Consider the following 20,642-nt stretch of genomic DNA (forward strand, 5'->3'; position numbering starts at 1 on the left):
CGGTACAAGGCTATTTCAGCGTATTTACACTGGGCAATAACTAATAGGATGCGGGTCAGGGTGAAACTTACTGTTGTCAATGTCTGCTGTCCAATCAGTGCGCGGCAGTCAAGATTTGTCAAGAAATCTACTTCCAACCAAGATTGTCATTTACTTTTTCAACGGCTCTGGTGTCAGTAACAGTTTGCTAAATGTTAATTTACTTCAATAATAATAATAATAATAATAATATAAGTTAAACCTTATGTGAAATAAACTATTTTGGTTATAAAGGCTACTTGTGATATGCAAATTTTTGATAATTAAAAACTTTCGACATTCCACTAATACTAACGCGAGAGCAACTTTTTATTTTACTAACAGCCTGAACGACTATTTTTATTCCATACTGATTTTGGGTGGTGGAGTCTGTCTGACGTGATGACCCGGCACCGGCACGTACAGTAGCCCCGTCTAAATTTTAGCAGGCTGGTGAGCCTTACAATTTAATTACGCATCATTTTATCGATTCCTTTCTCGGTTTTCCTCACTGCCTTCTTCCTTCTCCTCGTTTGGGTCTGTGGCAGCTCCCTGGGCGCGCTTTCGTTCCAAAGGGGGCTGTCTGTCTTTGATGGGATCCAGCTGTTGGCCAAGTGCTCTGGGGGCCCGTTTATTTGCAATGCTAAACAATCCGTGGAGTGGGCCGAGTAAGGAGAAACATAGCAAGTTTTCTCTTTTTTAGATAGCAAGACCCTCCTCTTACTATTGGTCAATGTTCTCACACGTCCTTGCCGTCGGTCGACAGGTCGGCCGCATCGGGTGAACAAAGCCAAGTGTCTCGACATTCAAGTGAACGCGCGTACGCGGAGGGGGCGCTTTGAGCACTGCGTTGTGCGCTTTGGGCATTTATCAACACTTTTCCTGTTCCGAGGAGTTTACGGGTTGGCGGTGTGAAGATCTTTCCAAGGGAACCACAAGGATCCACATAAACATGTCATTTGTACTACGTGGCTTGCGTTGGTCGACCAACAAAAGGTGAGTTTAATTAGACAGATGGTGCTTCATGGTAAGACGTTATAGCATTGCTACATTACTTACAACTAACTAGTATCTGTTTTATGCCATTGTGCTTATTTATGAATTGCCACTAAGTAATCCTATACCGAATAGCTTGTTTGAAATGGCTAATTGATTAGATACTAGTACTTTTATCAAAAGTGACTAATATCTATTCAATTAGTCAATGGTAGACTACATTCATTTGAAATTAGCTACCATTCCATAAGTGACAAGTAGCTAACTGCCATTGAATTCAGTGGGTTAAATTCTTGATTTTAGTATCTATTCCAACAGTTATCTATTCTTGCTGGTCATATGCTTATCTAGCTTGTCATATGTACAGAGTAGTCAGAATAATTCATATTTATACTAAAGTCCAGTTCATAGCTGTCTTTAATTTCTCTAGGAAAACTGGAATAGATATAGAACAAATGCTAATAATGCCAAGTGATAGTTATGGTGAAACTAGAAGGATACTAGTGAACAGGTAATATCTAAACCACAGATCCCAAAAGAATTTGGTTGCAAGATATTTCTAATTTGGTACCAGCAGCAATGGAATAGTTACTTGTCATTATTGGGATGGTAACTAGTACCTAATTAATAAGTGCTAGTATGTGATGAGTATTGTGACTAACTGAATTGATACTTGTCACTATTGGAATTGAAAGTATTTACCAAAAAAAAAACAGGAAGACCCTGCTAGTAAGATATTTTACAGATTTTAGTCACTACTGGATTCCTTACAAGACAATAAATGATCGTATCAAAACAGCTATTAGATATTTTTAAGGAATACATTTTTATCATTATCCTAGGGCTTCAAACTAATATGTAAACCATGAAAATAAGTTTGTGAAAATTATTCAGCCTATAGAAAATGTTGATTCCAAGTGCTTATTCCAATGAATGAAACTTAAACATTTACATGTGTTTCTTATTTTCAGTAAGATTTAACCAGGCATTTTGTTTTTTATTTACAGAATGTTGTCAGTTTTAATATATGTCATATGCTGCATTCACTCTGGTAAAAATCAGGTAAATGAATTTCTGTTTTAAGTCATTCAAGCTTGGCACTGTTGCTCAACGCGTGTCATAATAAGAATGCCTCACTTGTTTTGTTTTATTTTTATTTTTTGCTTTTCCAGTGCTGTTGTACATCCTTAACAGAAAAATTAACTTTAACATGCGATAGCAATATCAAACTACTTCTATATAACTGCTTGCACAAAAAAGAACTCCATAAACTGCTATTGGACTGACTATAAAATGTGAGTTTCTCTCCAGACTTGCACAGATGGATTTACTTATGACCGCCGTGCCAGACAGTGTATAGGTTAGTGGCATTTCTGCAATGTTATTAATATGTTCATTGAAAATTGTGTTTCAAATACAGATGTTAATGCCACCTCTCACATATGCTTTAAGACATTGATGAGTGCCGGACACTTTCAGACCCATGTCGGGGTGACATGCAGTGTGTAAATCAGAACGGTGGATACCTGTGCATCCCCCGCGGACTCTACTCCCAATCCTATGCCCGGAACAGTCCACGCTTCTACCCTGAGCCTTCCTATCCCGAAGAGTCCTACCCTGATAGATCTTTGGGATATTCTGAACCATTCATTCCTAACGTTCCTCCTGGTCCTGGTCCAGGCCCTGGTCCGAGCTACCCAATAGTGAGCCGGTCCACTCCCTGTGTCCTTGGATATTCACTTGGTGCTGATGGCACTTGTGTTGGTAAGTTTGCCTCATGCTCCTATATATTCCACTATCCCAGCCATGTTAGTTAAAGATAGCACCTGAAAGGTTGTAGGCTTGTCAGGTGATCTTAGATTGCCTGGCCAGCCATATAATGGTCTTAACAGCTTTTACTTTACCATCTAGACCAGGCCAACCATTTAAAAAGCTTTTATATTAAAATGTAGTTTTGTAAAGAAATACACATGCACAATAATTATCTTCGAAGATTTGATTTAAGACTTTATTTAATTTATTAAGATCAAAGATTTAATTCAGTCAGTTAGTCAAGTGTGTGCACACTTTTGGCTGGTATTGTAAATGACCATATATGATAATATTTTACCATATATTACTACAGGGATACAGCCACTGTAACAATATATGTCTGCCGAATGTAAAGCCATTTCTTTATAATACATAACACAAGCTTAGAAGACTCTTTGAGATGTGGTCGATACTCACTTTGGGTCACATCAGGTTGTGGTCTTATGTTTACTTCATTTTCTGCAATGGTCCATGGATCTTCTCCCTCTGAAATGAGGTAAAGACCCAGTTCTGTGCTGGACTGTAATTTAATAAAGGCTGCGGTGGGCTGAGTGGCATCTTAAAGACTTCAGCAGAATGAATCTCATAATTTGGACTTGAACAGTCATTAGTGTGGGACCACAAAATACTGTGGAACCTCAAAACAAACTACACCTTGTGAAGAGACAGGAAGACACACATCAACTGGCATTTAGCCCTCCTTACTGGGATCCAACCTTACATTTCAATTAGATGGTTTTAGAGTGTCTTATTCACTGTCATAAATCTTCAGTTTGTAACTGACTCTATGTGATCTGCTACTGTTGAAATTGTTGAGCTGATTGTGGTGTTGGGGATATGTCTTGTGTTTTATTGCTTTGATGTAGATTACATTTACATTTATTCATTTAGCAGATGCTTTTATCCAAAGCGACTTACAAATGAGGACAGTGGAATCAATCAAAAACAACAAAAAGAGCAATGATATATAGGTGCTATAACAAGTCTCAGTTAGCTTAACACAGTACACGTAGCATGGGCTTTTAAATAATATAATAAATACATAGAAAACAGATAGAATAAAAAAATGAATAGAGCAAGCTAGTGTTAGAGGTCTTTACACACACACACAAACAAAGCAACAAATTTAGGTAAATGGGTGCAGAGCCAGTGGTAGTTTTGTAGGCAAACATCAATGCCTTGAATTGTATGCGAGCAGCTATTGGAAGCCAGTGCAAATTGATAAACAGAGGTGTTGAGTGTATTCTTTTTGACTCATTAAAAATTAATCTTGCTGCCGCGTTCTGGATTAATTGTAAAGGTTTGATAGAACTGGCTGGAAGACCTGTTAAGAGAGCATTGCAATAGTCCAGCCAGGACAGAACAAGAGCTTGAACAAGGAGTTGTGCAGCATGTTCCGAAAGAAAGGGTCTGATCTTCTTGATGTTGAATAAAGTAAATCTGCAGGATCGGACAGTTTTAGTAATGTGGTCTGAGAAAGTCAGCTGATCATCAATCATAACTCCAAGGCTTCTAGCTGTTTTTGAAGGAGTTATGGTTGATGTGCCTAACTTGATGGTGAAGATAGTATCTAGATATGTGTTATATATTCTGTCGTCGGAGTCTTTATGCATGTCAGACCAATTTCACGTGCCATGTGATAAATAGTAGCACAAATGACTGCTTGCTGTATTTTTCGATATGGTCTGCGGATTTGTCTCGAATTGGTGCCAGTCTTTGCAGTTAATGCATTCTCCAGTCATCTCTTGCTCCTCTGCAGAAACACACAATGATAGGTTTGTTACCTTTTAAGCCCAAGACAGCCGTGTTATAAAGAAGATACATGCACAGATACACTCAGAATTGTGCTTGTGCGTATATGCACATGCCTTGACCTGGGAAAAACCTGGACTGAATAATGAAGACGAATGTTATGTCCTGTACAAAATTTTGGACAAAGATAATGGTTTTATAGAGCTACTGAGACATTCAATACAACAGTGTTTTAAGTTTCACTTCGACAAACCTTGAAAAATCGTGTAGACAAACCATTGCAATCTCAGCATCTGTGGTTGCTCGTGCCAAACATGAGGTCACTGGTTGTTAAATAAGATCTGTCATTGACCAGCTGTGCTATTTTTTGTGAGTGTCCTTTGTACAGTGTGTTTATGTATTTTAAGAGATGCTGTTATGGAACAAAAATTTTACAGAAAAGTGTATTAAACCATTCCATCATTCATCTAACAGGTATTGCTGTAGTGTCAGTGTGTATGTTTGTAAAAGCCAGGGAATGCCCTCTTCTTGCCAGTGGCACTACAGTAAGGCTTGAAAGACTAAAAGAGTCAACCCAGTCAGTGCCTGAAATGTGCCATCATAAATCCCATCAATCCTGTGTTCAGCTTCAGTAAAGCTTATAGGCAAACCTCTGAATTACTGGTCGACCGATATATCGCCACAGCCGCCGATATTTGCCATTTTTCAAATATCGGCTGAGAGCAGCAGTGCCTGAGCACACACAGTGCTCACACTCTCTCTCTTGTTCGTTGTCGTCGTTAACAGTTCTGTCTAATATGGATAGAAGTCTGTCTAATAATCAGATAGAACAGTTAAACAAAGGAATTAATGTGTACAGAAAGTATTAGATTTCTTTTATATTAGGCCTATTAGTGACAGAAAGGCAAACATTATAATACTTTCTCGTTTGCCATGAGCATTAATCAAAATACACATTTTTATAATTCAAACAATCTTTGAATGACTAATGAACATTTAATTTCACAAACCATCTGTGAGATCTTGTGAAGTGTGTATGTGTATCCAGCATGATTGCGTGTTCTCTGCGGAATGGTCAGTCCATGTGAATTGAATGCTTTAAACCAGGGCTCTGAACCGGTTCAAGGAACGAAAACGAAAACCGGAAACGAACGAAATTTTGAGAGGAACAGAACCAGAACCAGAAACAGAAAAAAAATCAAATTGTATAGTTCCGAAAAGATTCGAAAATCTGAAATGGTCATTAACCGGTTAAAAACGTTATTTTATCGTTCCATTTAATATTTGAAATTTGCTGTCAATGAATCATGAATTCCGGTATTATGGCATATGCAAATGTGAAGCTGAAGCCAGCGAGTGAAATGTCCGCTCAGCTGTGAACTCATCATAAGCAAGTTGCAATGACAATGCATCGCCCTTAGAGTTTATCTGAGGGATAGTGTGAGATGAATTCAACAGATCACACATCTGCAGCACTACTGTGAATGGAGAAAACTGAAAAACGAACCCATATAGGCTTACATAAAAGAGGAATATAGGCATATACACTAAATATATTTCACTTAAATCATATTGACAGATTAACGAAACGAAAGAAAAAGTGTGCTAAATTACGGTTCATTGTGACACGTTCCAAAGTTTTCGGAAAGGAAAACGAAACTCTAAGCTTTACAGTTTTAATTATTTAGCAAAAGCTGATAGCTTTGAATAATGTCTTGCTTCTATAACCAATCAGCTTTGGTATGACCATCGCGCTGAAACAACATCATTTTGCTTTATTAAAGCCTGTTAATTATCAAAATAAAATAGAGTTAAAGAAATAAATAAAAGTTAGACTGCTCCGTTGTACAACATGTTGCATTCAGAGTGACCGCGCCATACAGTTTAAACTGTGCTGATAAAGCCGATTTGAAGGATGATGTAGATAAAAGTACAAACACTATATAATAAATAATATTTTAGCATCCAGATGCATCGGGAACATGGAAACATTTGGATTCGTGCCGGATGAGAGATGCAGGCATCAGCTTCAGTTTAAATTAATTTGTTTTTGGATTGAGGTTTTTATAGCCTAAACTTGTTTTGTTTTCGAGAGAAACTAATAGCTGTTTTTATAATGTTTGTAAACATTTTGCTTTAGACTACAGGCATTTTAGCCTTCATTATTTGGTAAAGTAATAGGTCTAATAAAATGCAATGCCGCAACTTTAGTTTTTTTTTTTTCACTTTCAAAACGCTTTTTTTAACTTTCATCCTTTGTTTTTTTTTTTTTCAAATTATTTCACATTTCTCAAATATTAATAATAATAATAAAAAAAATTATATCGGCTATTGCCCCCCTGCTTTTTCAGATATCGGCATTGGCATCGGCTGTCAAAAAACACATATCGGTCGACCACTACTCTGAATGACAGTTCAGTTCAGGTGAAATTTGAGAAAAGAAGATCTGAAGCTCACTTGTAATTCAAGAATGTGGATGCTTTGCATAAAATCTAAAATTCAAGAGCTTTAATTAACTTTATTAACTTGAAAAATATCCAAAAAATTATTTGATTTGTCAGGTTGAAACTTACCTACTCAGGCTGTGGGACTGTTACCGGTGTCTGTCAGCAAATGTGGAGTCATTTAACTTTATTTGTAATCATGCTATTTAAACAAAATAAACTAGCATTCATAAGTTTGGGTTTGGTAAGTTTTTTTTATGTTTTAAAAATAATTATCTTGTGCATTTATATGACCAAATACAGTAAAACAGTAATATTATGACATTTCATTTTTTATATATTTATAAATTTTAAGATTGGTGGCAAAGCAGAATGCATTCATTTGAAATAGATACCTTTTGAACATGAAATGATTTTAAATGTCTTTATTGTCACTTTTGATCAGTTTAAGTCATCCTTGCTAAAATGATGTATTAATTTCTTGCAAAAAATCTTACTGAACCCTAACTTTTGAATGATAAAAAATAAATAATTTTTTATTATTACTATCACCCATTATTACTATTTTCTGTGTAAAGTCAGTGAAGGGCCGTGTAGATCAAGCTGAAAGAGTTGAGCAGCTCCATAGAGTTGCTGGAGATATTTCTGATTCCGCAGGAAAGGAAGTTGCTTTTAAAATTTCACCCTCTAACTGTACTTCATGCTATTGTTTTACTGTATTTAACTCTCAAATAAGACTCTCGCTGTGGCTGCTCTAGACATACCACACCAAAGATAATTACCACTCTGGCACACCGTACACGTCGCGTTAATATAATAATAAACATGATTCCAACTAACTTACACAGGCTGTGTGAAGTGTTGCTTCACCGTCCCACTTGAACTACTGCAGTGGCAGATTGTAAATGTATGACCTCAACCTCTCTGTTCATATTAATCATCTATAAGTTTTGCATGGCTGAAAAGTTTTGTCTTGCATGTGTATTGTTTGTTTGATGAACTGTTTTGTTTTAATAAGACAAGCATGTTTTGTGAGTGTGAATTATAATACCCATCATTTATATTAATTCCCCACCCTCTTGTGTATTTGTTTGTTGATTTTGCTTTCAGCTAGGAATTAGAGTGTTATGAGCTCATTTTAACACATTTACCACGTGTAAATCCATACAGAATTACAGATTTTCCAAATATGAGTAAAGTCTTCAGATTTTGTCTGGGCTTACTTTTAAGAGATTGAATATCTCTGATGTGAAGATTAGATTTAATTATATTAGATTTTAACCCCAAAAACTCAGCAACATCTTGTGTTTGGGCCCCTTGTTAAATTTAATGAATTATAACATAGTAAACTTGTTAAAAATCTAGTAAAATCATGATTCTGACCACATTAATAATATCACCTGTCGACATATTATGTCATTGATCTCTCTTCCTCTTTTACATCCAGACACGTTTCCATCTCTTTCATTTACCTTTTCCCTCTGACCCTCATTTAAATCTTGTGCAAAATGTACTGTATAATCTCTGGATCAGATCTGATCTCCAAAATGCTGGCATTCCCAGAATGCTCCAGATCCTTTCACCTCAGATCAGACGTGTGTGATAGTACACATGTAATCCAGATGCTCTCCTTCACTCTCTGGGGCCCAGCTGGGCCTCATGTCTCATACAGCCGCATTTCTGCTATCAGACCTAGCTGCAATGATGATGTCTAGTATTAACAAGCTGTAAAATAGTTAAGGATCTGACCTTAAAAGTTAACACAAAAGTTCAATTGCAGGTAGGTGTAATGCAAAACAGGTGACTGCCTTTGTGATTGTTCTGCAAGATAAGGTACTTTCGTTGAAATGCCAAATGCAAGTGAATGGGTAATTTAAAAGTGCACAAGTAACTTATTATGGAATTTCTGCTTGGCTTGCCAGGACCCATTGCATCACTCTACCCAAATAGTAACAGTGGGACTGTTGGCAGCTTTGACCAAAATAAATTAATTATCTGGCTTTCACACGGTCCCCAACCCCCCAAATCCATCACACCCTCATCACTTTCATAGTAATGTTTGCTTACTTTTAAAATATGTGACTTCATGGTCTGAGAACCAAGGGTGCTTTTTTGGGTATTGAAGGCATATGATGTCCTCATAAGGAATTGTGCTGATAATGTGTGTGCGAGAGTGAAACAGAGAGAAATGAATTCCAGTTTTGGAAATGTGTTGTGTAAGACTAGCTATTTGTTTAAGATGTGATAGTTGTAGCTGTTTTATTTAAAGATGTCTATCAATGCAAGCAAGTGTCATTTGGTCAGTACTTGTCTTTTGAATATCTAGGGATTGTATTGAAAGGTGCGTCACACATTCTGTTTATCATTATTTACAGGCCTCCAAAATACTCTCCAGCCTTTGTTGAAGATTTCACAGAAATGCTATCAATGATTTCCTCAGAGTATGACTGTTTTGCTATTGCAGGGGATTTCCTTCATGCTTTTAATGTGAAACTAGCCACAGCTAGACAAACATTCTTCTTAAACCTTACATTAAACAACACTCTTTTTGATACTGTTGAGAGACTAACAAACCTCCCATGGCAGATTGCCAGTTAAATGCTCTCTGACAGCAAATGCAATGAGATCTTACTTCTTTTCTGAGAAGGTCAATAATATCCGAAAGGCGATAAGCACATCCCCAAGTAATGCAGAGGTCAGACAGATTTGACTGCAATATCAAAAAGAAGATATGTTTGCTTTTAAAGAAATGTATAGCAACATTTTGGAAGAAATAGGACAGCACCTTAAATCGTCAACCTGCTAATGTGACACACTTCCCACATATTTTTTTCAAACATGTGCTTAACTGTTTAGAAGCAGATCTCTTAGAAGTGGTGAATGCCTCACTTCTTTCTGGGACTTTTCCAAACTCCCTGAAAACTACAGTGGTTAAACCCCTTCTGAAAAAGGGCAATCTTGATAACACCATATTATGCAACTATAGACCAATATCAAAACTTCCTTTTTTAGGCAAGATTATTGAAAAGGTAATCAGCTGAACAAATACTTAAACTCAAATAGATACCTGGACAATTTTCAGTCTGGTTTCAGACCTTATCACAGCACAGAGAGACATCGTTCATTAAGATAATAAATGATAGTTGCTTAAATTCAGATTCTGGCAAATTATCAGTGCTGGTCCTACTAGATCTCAGTGCTGCATTTGATTCTGCTACTGTTGATCATAACATACTACTAGAGAGAATGGAAAACTGGGTCAATCTTTCTGAGATGGTTATCAAATGGTTCAGGTCATACTTACTGTATAAGGGAGAGGTTATTATGGTAGTCTAGGAGAGCATAAGTCTAAGTGGACCTTCATGACATGCGGAGTCCCACAAGGCTCAATCCTTGCACTTCTTTTGTTTAGCCTGTATGGTCCCACTAAGTCAAATAATAAGAAAGAACCAAACTGCCTATCACAGCTATGCTGATGATATCCAGAATTACTATAACTATATAAATATCCTAACCCTATAATAATAAATACTAGAATTCTAAATGAATAATTTCATTTGTAAATGAAAACACTCATTTATCACAGAATGTTAATTAGGTAAGCAATACACGAATTGAAAGGGGAAATAAGCATAACAATAAAAATATAGCCCTATTTGATATAATATTATTATCAATTATTATATACGGTTAGGCTATATGAATGAATGAATAAATGAATGATGCATTTATATAGCGCTTTATTGTGTATTGTTGTACAGCCAAAGCGCTTTACAATCATGTGGGGGTCTCTCCACCACCACCAGTGAGCAGCATCCACCTGGATATAATATACTATATATGATGCTAAAAATTATAATAGCCTTATATGCACATATATTACATAAAAGACACGATCAACGGACTGTGGGATTGATAAAAATATTTTATTTGTTTTATTTTATTGATAAAAATATTTTATCAATCTCTGATAACCTCAGGTTGCTCAGGTCACGCGGGTTTGTTTATTCACTAAACTTGTGGCCACGACAAAACTAAACCAAAAAGACTTGAGTTTCTTTTTTTTTTCTTACAATGACAGTCCTTTATTAATTTATGCCAGGAGTTATGTAAATGAAAAACGAAGTCGAGATCGATATAATACTTGAGTCGTAGACCTTTTTAATGATGTAACTTATAGTTTATGAAGTGAATTGCATTATTTTACATTAAAACTAGCAGTAACTCTGAACTAATGTGAACAATGAACGCTTCTGTGCGCTGGCGTCTTCCCACATCTTAAGAGATTTTAAACAACACTGTGCAGTTAAAGGGTTAGTTCATCGAAAAACCAAAATTATGTTATTAATAACTCACCCTCATGTTGTTCCAAACCCGTAAGACCTCCCGTAGGATAAGCCCTGCCTCCCCTGAGAAATTATCTGTCATCTGATGATAAATTAAAATGTAAAAGTGGATTGTTTTGTGCATATTTTTCCATCACTAGCAGATGGGTCTGACCCAACAAAAATCCAGTTTGGCGCTGTTGGACAGTGCGCGCGCTTCGGGCGTACACGCTCAGAAAAAGTTTGTCACGTGAAAACAGAATGCCAATGAAATGTTTACCTGGCAGAGCTTTAGAGAAGATGTTATTGGAATAGTGTATATTTTGTCATATGCAAGTTATTGTTCCCCATTTGAGTTTGTAAATTGATATTGTTCTAAAAAAAAAAAAAAAAAAAAAGCTTTAGAGCAGTGGCGTGTCCACAAGGACGGCACAAATGAGCTTTGCCACCCCAAAGCGTTTGGGAACGAAGTAGTGTTAATTTCGTCAGACGAGACGAGACGAAATATGTTCGTCAACAACCTTTTTTTCATGACTAAGACGAGACGATGACAAGACTGCACCACTGTCCAAAAACGCTGACTAAGACTAAATTAACATGACGAAAATGTTTTGCAGAAAATAAAAACTAAGATAAAATCTCTCTTCATTTTCGTCTACAATCGTCTCTGCTTTTTCATCAACTGTTACGCCTTTAAAAATTCAGAACGAGTTTGCGGCTTCCCGCTGTTGCTCAAGTTACAGGTCTCATACTCCTGTTGCTGCCAGCCTGTGGCTGCAACACGAAACTGCTGAACACACAACACCTGAAGCGAACACGAGGGACGAGCGACGACGACATGCTAGGTCGAAGGAAGAGGCTCGATATTTGTGTGTTATAGTTAGCAGCGGTCTGTTATCAAGAAATAAAATAGTGTGTGCGTAAAAAGAATTTGTCCACACGCCGCTCAAAAAATACAAAATAAAAAGAAATTCCTCACCGCAAGTCCACCGTCTAGGCAGGCTTTTTGTGTTAAATTATATTTCCTGTTGCTGCGCAGGCTCTTTTATTGTATATGACAGCTTATGTCCCGATGACCGGTCTTTGCATTACGATTAAAAGCAGTATCAATAAAGTAAAAAATTGTGATCAGGTTAATCATTTGTGAATGTGTCTCCTAAATCAGAATTTGAAAACCAGACACATTTAACATTTGCATCCAACAAAAATCATTCAACAAGTGTATTTTGTCAGGTAATTATGACATTTAACCAATGTTTGAGATATGTGAAACACTTTTTTTTACTGAAATGTTTATCAGTAATAATGTGTTATTTAAAAAAACACTAAAAATGTTTTGACTAAAACTAGACTAAAATTAAAAGACTTTTAGTCGACTAAGATACCTTGAGTTTTCTTTTGACTAAAACTAGACTAAAATGACGAGACTTTTAGTCGACTAAAACTTGACTGACAAAAAAAGATATGTGAATGACTAAATATGACTAAAACTAACAAGGACATTTGGCACAAGACTAAGACTAAATTAAAAATAGGTGACGAAATTAACACTAGAACGAAGTGCATTGAGAGCGGAACAATGTGATTTTGACTGAAACAGGTTTTTTGAAAGTCAGAGAATTCTGCGACTTGCGCCTGCGACTTTGAGGTCGAACGCTAGCCCTCGCGGTCCAGTCTGCCCCCTGTCCTCGATTTCTGCCGAGGAAAGTATATTAATATTTTTGGTTGTGGACGATAAAAATGTCTTCACGATCTGCTTTTGAAGAAATATCATTGTATTGTGCTGCAGCACACATTCTATCAGCTGCAGTTCTGGCGCCACGGAATTAATATACTGTGACATACATTAACATAAGGGTTAACTCAGCGGTAGAGTTACTCTCACGGGACACTGCACTTATTCACAAAAATATTTTTTGGTTCTGCTTTAAATCCTTACTGGTTATTTAAACATTTCATTCGTGTGCTTTTCTGACGTGCGGTTTTTCTGAACCCAATCAAAGCGCGGCACTAAAACGAAAAAGCCCTTCAAACTGTGCCTGATTTCTAAGTTATGTTTTGTGCTTATACTGTCGAAACACACAAGGTTTATGTATAGACTCCGTTGGATATGTCTAAAATGAAAGTAAACAAATGAAAGAGGATGCATGTATATTAGATGAAAGCAGGTCTTAAGGGACAGTACTGAATATGCTGCCGTGTGAATTAAAGGGATAGTTCACCTTGAAATTTTATTTCTGTCATTGTTTATACACTCACGTGTTATCCAAAACCTATATTAACTTATTTCTTGTGCTGAACACAAAAGAAGATATTTTGAAGAATCTGTGTTACCAGACTGTTGATGGTCCACATTGACTTTAGCAAAACATACTAAAGTCACTGTGAACCAGCAAATGTTTGGTTTTTCACCGTCTTCAAAATAACGTTTATGTTTAGCAGAAGAAGAAAACTCATTCAGTTTTTTTTTTCTTTACTATTTTCATTTTTGGGTGAATTATTCCTTTTATGTTAATAAAACACCAAACACGCAGAGAAAAATCACTCAATACTCTTGACTGAAAAAAAAAACTTTAATACAGTTGCTTTAATAGGAATCAGTGTATATAGTGTTTTATTTGTAGATGTGTTCATTAGTTTTTTTAAGGCTCCTGCTAAATACACCTCTTGTACCTGAAAATAAAACACTTTCTTTGTGTAATATCTGTATTTGTAATGTATCTTTGTTCTCATTTTTTAATAACAAAGATAAAATAATGACAAAGATTTTTTATCTTTACCCATGCACTTTGGCCTAAATATCCAACATACTTTTTCATAGTTTGTTACCTTAAAAGGCTTTATAATAGGGAAATTAGTTTGGCTGTGATGCTCAAACTTCTTGCAAAATAGAAAAATCAACATGACAAAGAATCAGGATAAAATCATGATTTCTAAAAAATAAAAAAGATTTAGATTTTTTTCTTGCCCATGCAGCTGAGGGAGAACAAACCCATACAGACTACAAATAAATATAAATAAAATAAAACTATATTTTAAAAAAGTTATGTTGCTTCTGCTAATGATTTCATAAATACAAGTCTTATAGTTTCACAAAAATAGCTTTTATTTCAACTCTCTAAATCTCCTGACCCCCTGTAGCCTAATATGTTTCCTTTTATAGGCCTACATGTTTTCATTTACATTTATTCATTTAGCAGACACTTTTATCCAAAGCCACTTACAAACAGAGAATAACATTCAATTACGGTTCAAATGAGCATATACATTTTTTACCTGGGGCCGCATTCACAAAGAAACTTATAAGAGGCTACAAGTAGCTCCTAACTGGCGAATTTAAGAGAGACTCCTAAAAATAATATCACTCATAACTTTAGACTCCTAATGTGTAATTCACGAAGCATTTAGCCCTAAAAGAAGCACCTACGTCTGGAACAGCTTAGAAGAAACAAATTAATTTACCTCTTGTCTAACGTGACTTCAGATTAATTTAAAAAACTCGTGTCCTACTCGTGTAGCACGTCTTCTCAGAAGCAAACACCTGTCACTCATCATCAGGCAATCACCGTGATCTGTTATATATATGAATCTGTCAATAATAATAATAATATCATCATCATATCATTTATGTTGACCTGGTTTAACTAACTTTTATGTGATAGCCCTATAGTCTAAGGGGCCCTTTGCCTATCTCTGGGTTCCTAGCTTAGAAAAAGATATGCACTAAAACAGATTGTTTGTAGTATAGCTTAATTTTGTGCCAAGTTTTTCAGTTGTTTATGTTGCCCTTCTCTACTGTCTTCTCTACTGTGTCTGTTGTGAGAGAGTTAAAAAAACAAAGCAGTTTGTGATGTCTTCTTGAACCAGTTCACCAAATCGAACTGAATCGGTTTAAACGGTTTGCGTCTCCAATACGCATTAATCCACAAATGACTTAAGCTGTTAACTTTTTTAATGTGGCTGACACTCCCTCTGAGTTCAAACAAACCAATATCCCGGAGTAATTCATTTACTCAAACAGTACACTGACTGAACTGCTGTGAAGAGAGAACTGAAGATGAACACTGAGCCGAGCCAGATAACGAACAAAAGTATTTCGCAGTTTCTAAAGTATTTAGCAAAGAGACTATCAGCGTGCACAGCCATTGCATTTTAAATAAAGTAAAATATAGGCTTACTGGTGTTTAGTCATTAGAAGTTGATTGATTGATTGTACTTTATTATCCCCTTAGGGAAATTTTTGTTGCTTGCGTTTCACATGCTCACATACAGCACCGACAATACACGTCACATGATACAAGAAGAGAATAAAACCAATAAAATATACAAATCATCACTGAGACCCGCTCAGTACGCAGCATTACCCTTGTTCAACAGTTTAACTGCCTGTGGCAGAAAGGAGTTTTTCCCCCTATTTTTAAACATTGCTGGCATCCTGTACCATTAGTCAGTCTAACCACAGGCTCTACTCTTCAGAACAATGATAACCCCAAAAACTCAGACACACTAGAAACACTTTACAAATTCCAAAATAATACAATATTAAACACTAATAGATCTCCCCCTATATTAATATTTAGCAAACCACATGAAATAACGCTTAGTTTTAAGATTTATTCTTCTTTAACAGTCACTAAAAAAGTCTGCTGTAACTCATTCTGTGAATGTGTACTATATATTTGTGTGTACATAATTCACATTTATATCGGAACATGTATATATATGTACAGGTAGGATAAAACCTTATGAATATTACATGTAATAATATTTTTGTCTTCTTTTCTATATATATATATATATAGAGAGAGAGAGAGAGAGAGAGAGAGAGACATTCATGGTCAATGCATATATTGCAATATATTGAAAAACATAAACCCTAGTTCAGATGGAAATGTATTATGTAATATATCACATTATATTTCGCAGTATATTCCCACATATTTCTGTTCCGTAAGGGTGAATCGTTTCAGACAAGTTTCTAAAGTGACTTTCTTTCCTTTTTTTAGATGTTGATGAATGTGAGACACAGTCACACCAATGTAACCCAACTCAGGTGTGTATAAATACAGCTGGTGGATATACCTGCTCATGTACTGAGGGCTACTGGCTGGTGGGTGGACAGTGCCAAGGTATGATTTACAGACATTACAAATGGCTGATTTGATGTTATACTGTATGCTCTAATTTGTGATGTCTGCATGTATATGCCAAATCTTACAACATGTACACCGTAAATCCTTTAATAAACCAGCTGTCGTTATGTTATTGTTAAAGTACACTTCTGTTCAAAACATTGGGGTGAGTAAGATTTTTGTCAAATAAATTCATATTTTTATTTAGCAAGGATGCATTCAATTAATCAAATGTGTAAGGTTACAAAAGATTTCTATTTCAAATGAATGTTGTTCTTTTGATCTTTCATGTCCCTCACAGAATCCTTAAAAAAATGCATGATAGTTTCTACAAAAATATTACGCAGCACAACTGTTTTCAACATTAATAATAAGAATTGTTTCTTGACCACCAAATCAGCATATTAGAATGATTTCTGAAGGATCATGTGATACTGAAGACTGAAGTAATGACTGCTAAAATTCAGCTTTGCATCACAGGAATAAATTACGTTTCAAAGTATACTAAAATAGAAAACATTTCTTTAAAATGCTAATAATATTTCACAATATTACTGTTTTTAGTATATTTTTGATCGAATAAATTCAGCCTCGTGAGCATAAGCCATTTCTTTCAAAAACATTGCAAAAAAAAAATTGAACACTAGTGTAAATTAAAGTCCAGTTACTGATTTTTAACAGTAAAATTATGACAAGTCAGTTTCTCTTACAGTTACAGTAAATTATTTTGTAATCTAGTTTTGTTTGTTGGAAGTGCTGAAATAATAATCAGTAATCAATCTTATTTGACACTAAACAATGTCTTAATTCAGTTGTGACTTCTGTTTGTGTATTTAGTGCTCTCTAACTCACCTTTCTTTAGACATTGATGAGTGTCGCTATGGTTACTGCCAGCAGCTGTGCGCCAACGTCCCTGGCTCATATTCCTGCTCCTGTAGCCCTGGATTCCTTCTTAATGCAGATAGCAGGACATGCCAAGGTGCACATATACACAGGAATATCATATTAGTGTGATCATTATTGTTTAGCTCGATAGATTGCTTTAAATCTGCCACCTTCATCCTTTTCCACTCTCACCAGATGTGGACGAGTGTGCGACAAACCCCTGCTCTCACGGCTGTTTGAACACATACGGCTCATTCATGTGTACCTGTGACGAGGGCTTCGAGCTCGCCTCCGATGGGACCACCTGCAATGGTAATAAGAGGAGGAGAAGAGATGCTTAGAATAGAGAAAGATAGGGGGCTGGGAACAGGAAGGTCCCAATTTAGAGGTTTTAGAGAGTTTTAAGATGTTTGTTGCCTGACTTTTTATGTGTGACTGTGTGTATTGAAAGTGTGTAATGTGTCTGTCTTTATCACTACCCATTGTCAGATCTGGATGAGTGCAGTTTCTCAGACTTCCTTTGTCAGCACACGTGTGTGAACACACCAGGATCATTCTCCTGTGTGTGTCCGCCTGGATATTACGTGTATGAAGATGGAAGGAGCTGTGAAGGTATCACAGGTTTATGTGAAGGAGCTGTGAAGGTTTATGTGCTTTTTTCAATGTGATTTTCTTGAATCATTTATATTTTTTTCTAAATGTTCCTTACACCTTCTAGGTGCATTTCTCCTTGTTGTGACGTGGAAGATTTCTCAAATTAAACCACTAAAACTAAATTATGTTGTGCAGTTTTACAGAGAGACAAATGTTTTTGTGTTGTATATGATGCTATAGCAATGATTACATTGTTTTCCTTCAGTATGCATAATTTGTATAGTATAGTAATATACTTTTTTTATTTTTTATAAAATTAATTTCATAGCAAGTAAGAAGTATTCACGGCCATTAATAGACAACTATTTATTTTTGCTATTGGCATTAGCCATTTACCTTAGCCATTTGCAGAACTTTTGGATCTTAAACACATATTTAACATCTGCTGCACCATTTAGCTCCTTTTACATTGGTGTTGTTGTTATTGTTGTTGTTAATGATCATGAATCCTGATGATGATGATAAAGCTACTTCTGTCTGTTGTGTGTTTGATTTCCAAGACCTCAATGAATGTGAGTCTGGTAACAACACCTGTACAGCAGCACAAGTGTGTTTCAATTTCCAGGGAGGTTACACATGTCTGGACCCTCTTAGATGTGATCCACCTTACATACAGCTCAGTGACAAGTGAGTTCACGAATGTTGACAACAGAAAACCTGTTTGCTTTAGTCAGTCATTTGACTTTTTTTGTTGTTGTTGTTGAACAGTAGCAGCGTGTTCTGAATATATTTCTCTTTTTCTTTCTCTCTCAGTCAATGCATGTGTTCTGCAGAGAATCCCGCATGTCGGGAAAGACCCTTTACTATCCTGTACAGGCATATGGATTTGTCTTCTGGCCGCAGTGTTCCTGCCGATATATTTCAAATGCAGGCCACCACCCGTTACCCTGGAGCATTTTACATCTTTCAGATCAAGTCTGGCAATGAGGGGCGAGAGTTTTACATGCGGGTAAATAGGCTTCTGTTTGTACAACTGATGACTGTTGTAAAACACTTACATTACTGTTCAAAAGTTTGGGGTCAACAATTTTTTAAAGAAATGAATGCTTCTGTCGCTCGATGCATTCATTTAATCAAAAGGGACAGTAAAGACATTTATAATGTTACAATATAATTCTATGGTAAATAAATCCTTTTCTTTTGAACTTGCTATTCATCAAAAAAACCCGAAAAAGATTCACGCTTTCCAAGCACAACTGATTTGATTGCGATAATAAGAAATGTTTCTTGAGCACCAAATTAATAAGATGAATAATGAGAAGAAATGTCTTTTGAAGACAAAAACTTTATATTAGAATGATTTCTGTAGGATCGTGTGACACTGAAGACTGGAGTAATGGCTGCTGAAAATTCAGCATTACCATCATAACAATAAATTATATTTTAAAATATATTCAAATATAAAACACTTATTTTAAATGTTAAGAATATTTTACAATGTTACTGTATTTTTCATCAAATAAATGCAGCCACGGTGACTATAAGAGACTTCTTTTTTTTAAAAACAAAGCAATTAAAGATCTTACAGACAGGATGCTTTTGAATGTTAGTTTATATATAAAGGTGACCACTAGAGGGCGCTGTAGGATTTCTGGGAGATTTTCCTTCAAAATCACTCTGAAGCCCAAAATCACTCTGAACCACATCTTTATAGGTCCTAGGAGTCCCTTAGCTAATCAAATACCATTTGAAATAGTTGAAAAAGTATGTTTTTATATATTTTCCACTAGTGTGTGCAAACAGTGTTTTAAGAAACAGTGACTCAGAATTAATTAATAAAATATGAAAACATTCCCTTTTTTTCCCCCACAGCAAACCAGTAACATCAGTGCAACTTTGGTTCTGGCTCGGCCCATTAAAGGTCCAAAGACCATCGTTCTAGATCTAGAGATGGTTACCGTTAACAACGTCATCAACTTCCGAGGCAGTTCAATCATCCGCCTCACAATATTTGTCTCCGAACATCCATTCTGAGGCTTTACAAATGAACCTCTGACCTCTCACCTCTTCATGGCCCCATACCTCTATCTCGGACTTCCTGTTACTGCACTACCCTTCAGGCAGCTGCATTTCTTCGTTTTGTTTGTTCTGTGGATCTGGACTCTCATGTGGTCATCACCCTCTCTATCTGCTCTCTAGTGGGCAGAGCTTGTGCTAATGTTTGATATTTCATAATAAAGATTCTTGATTAGACTGCCTGGCTGTCATTGTCATCTGCAGTCACACGCATGTACCCGTACAAAGAAGAATATTTATGCTGTGTTTATTCTTGTTGGTTTTTAGATTTCCCATTGTGATTTTGTGAAGCTGGATTTGTTTTTCTACTTTTAGTGGCACCTGTGTCACATATTCTCACTGTGAATGTGAGTATTTGAGCACCGCTTTGACCCCAAGCAGTGAGAGAGCTGCCAGCCTTGCACATGCTATAAAATCACGTTTTTGTAAATGTTCTAAACCACTCTGACAGGAGTCTGCAATGCACCTTCAGCACCCGTTTCCCAGGGAAGAAAAAAAAAAGCACTTATTGCCTCTGTGCAGAAATTCCTCTGTGTATGTGTTTTTATTTGACTGGTAAAGAGAGCCTGGTCAATCAATAAACACAAAGTTGATGACCTGAACTTTTG

At 36.1% G+C, this 20,642-nt stretch overlaps 1 protein-coding gene across 1 annotated transcript; it reads left to right on the forward strand.

The window, feature by feature from the left end:
- Positions 1 to 559: 559 nt before the first annotated feature.
- Positions 560 to 20,210, forward strand: LOC132110574 (fibulin-5-like). The gene is made up of 11 exons (XM_059517286.1): positions 560 to 1,014; positions 2,022 to 2,076; positions 2,326 to 2,374; positions 2,467 to 2,778; positions 16,354 to 16,476; positions 17,342 to 17,458; positions 17,560 to 17,676; positions 17,854 to 17,976; positions 18,519 to 18,645; positions 18,772 to 18,967; positions 19,831 to 20,210. Exons 1-11 carry the CDS (start codon positions 971 to 973, stop codon positions 19,990 to 19,992), a joined length of 1,425 nt encoding a protein of 474 aa, XP_059373269.1. The 5' UTR covers positions 560 to 970; the 3' UTR covers positions 19,993 to 20,210.
- The last annotated feature ends 432 nt before the right edge of the window (positions 20,211 to 20,642 follow it).

The sequence above is a fragment of the Carassius carassius genome, chromosome 30 (assembly GCF_963082965.1).
Source record: "Carassius carassius chromosome 30, fCarCar2.1, whole genome shotgun sequence".
Classification (NCBI taxonomy): domain Eukaryota; kingdom Metazoa; phylum Chordata; class Actinopteri; order Cypriniformes; family Cyprinidae; genus Carassius; species Carassius carassius.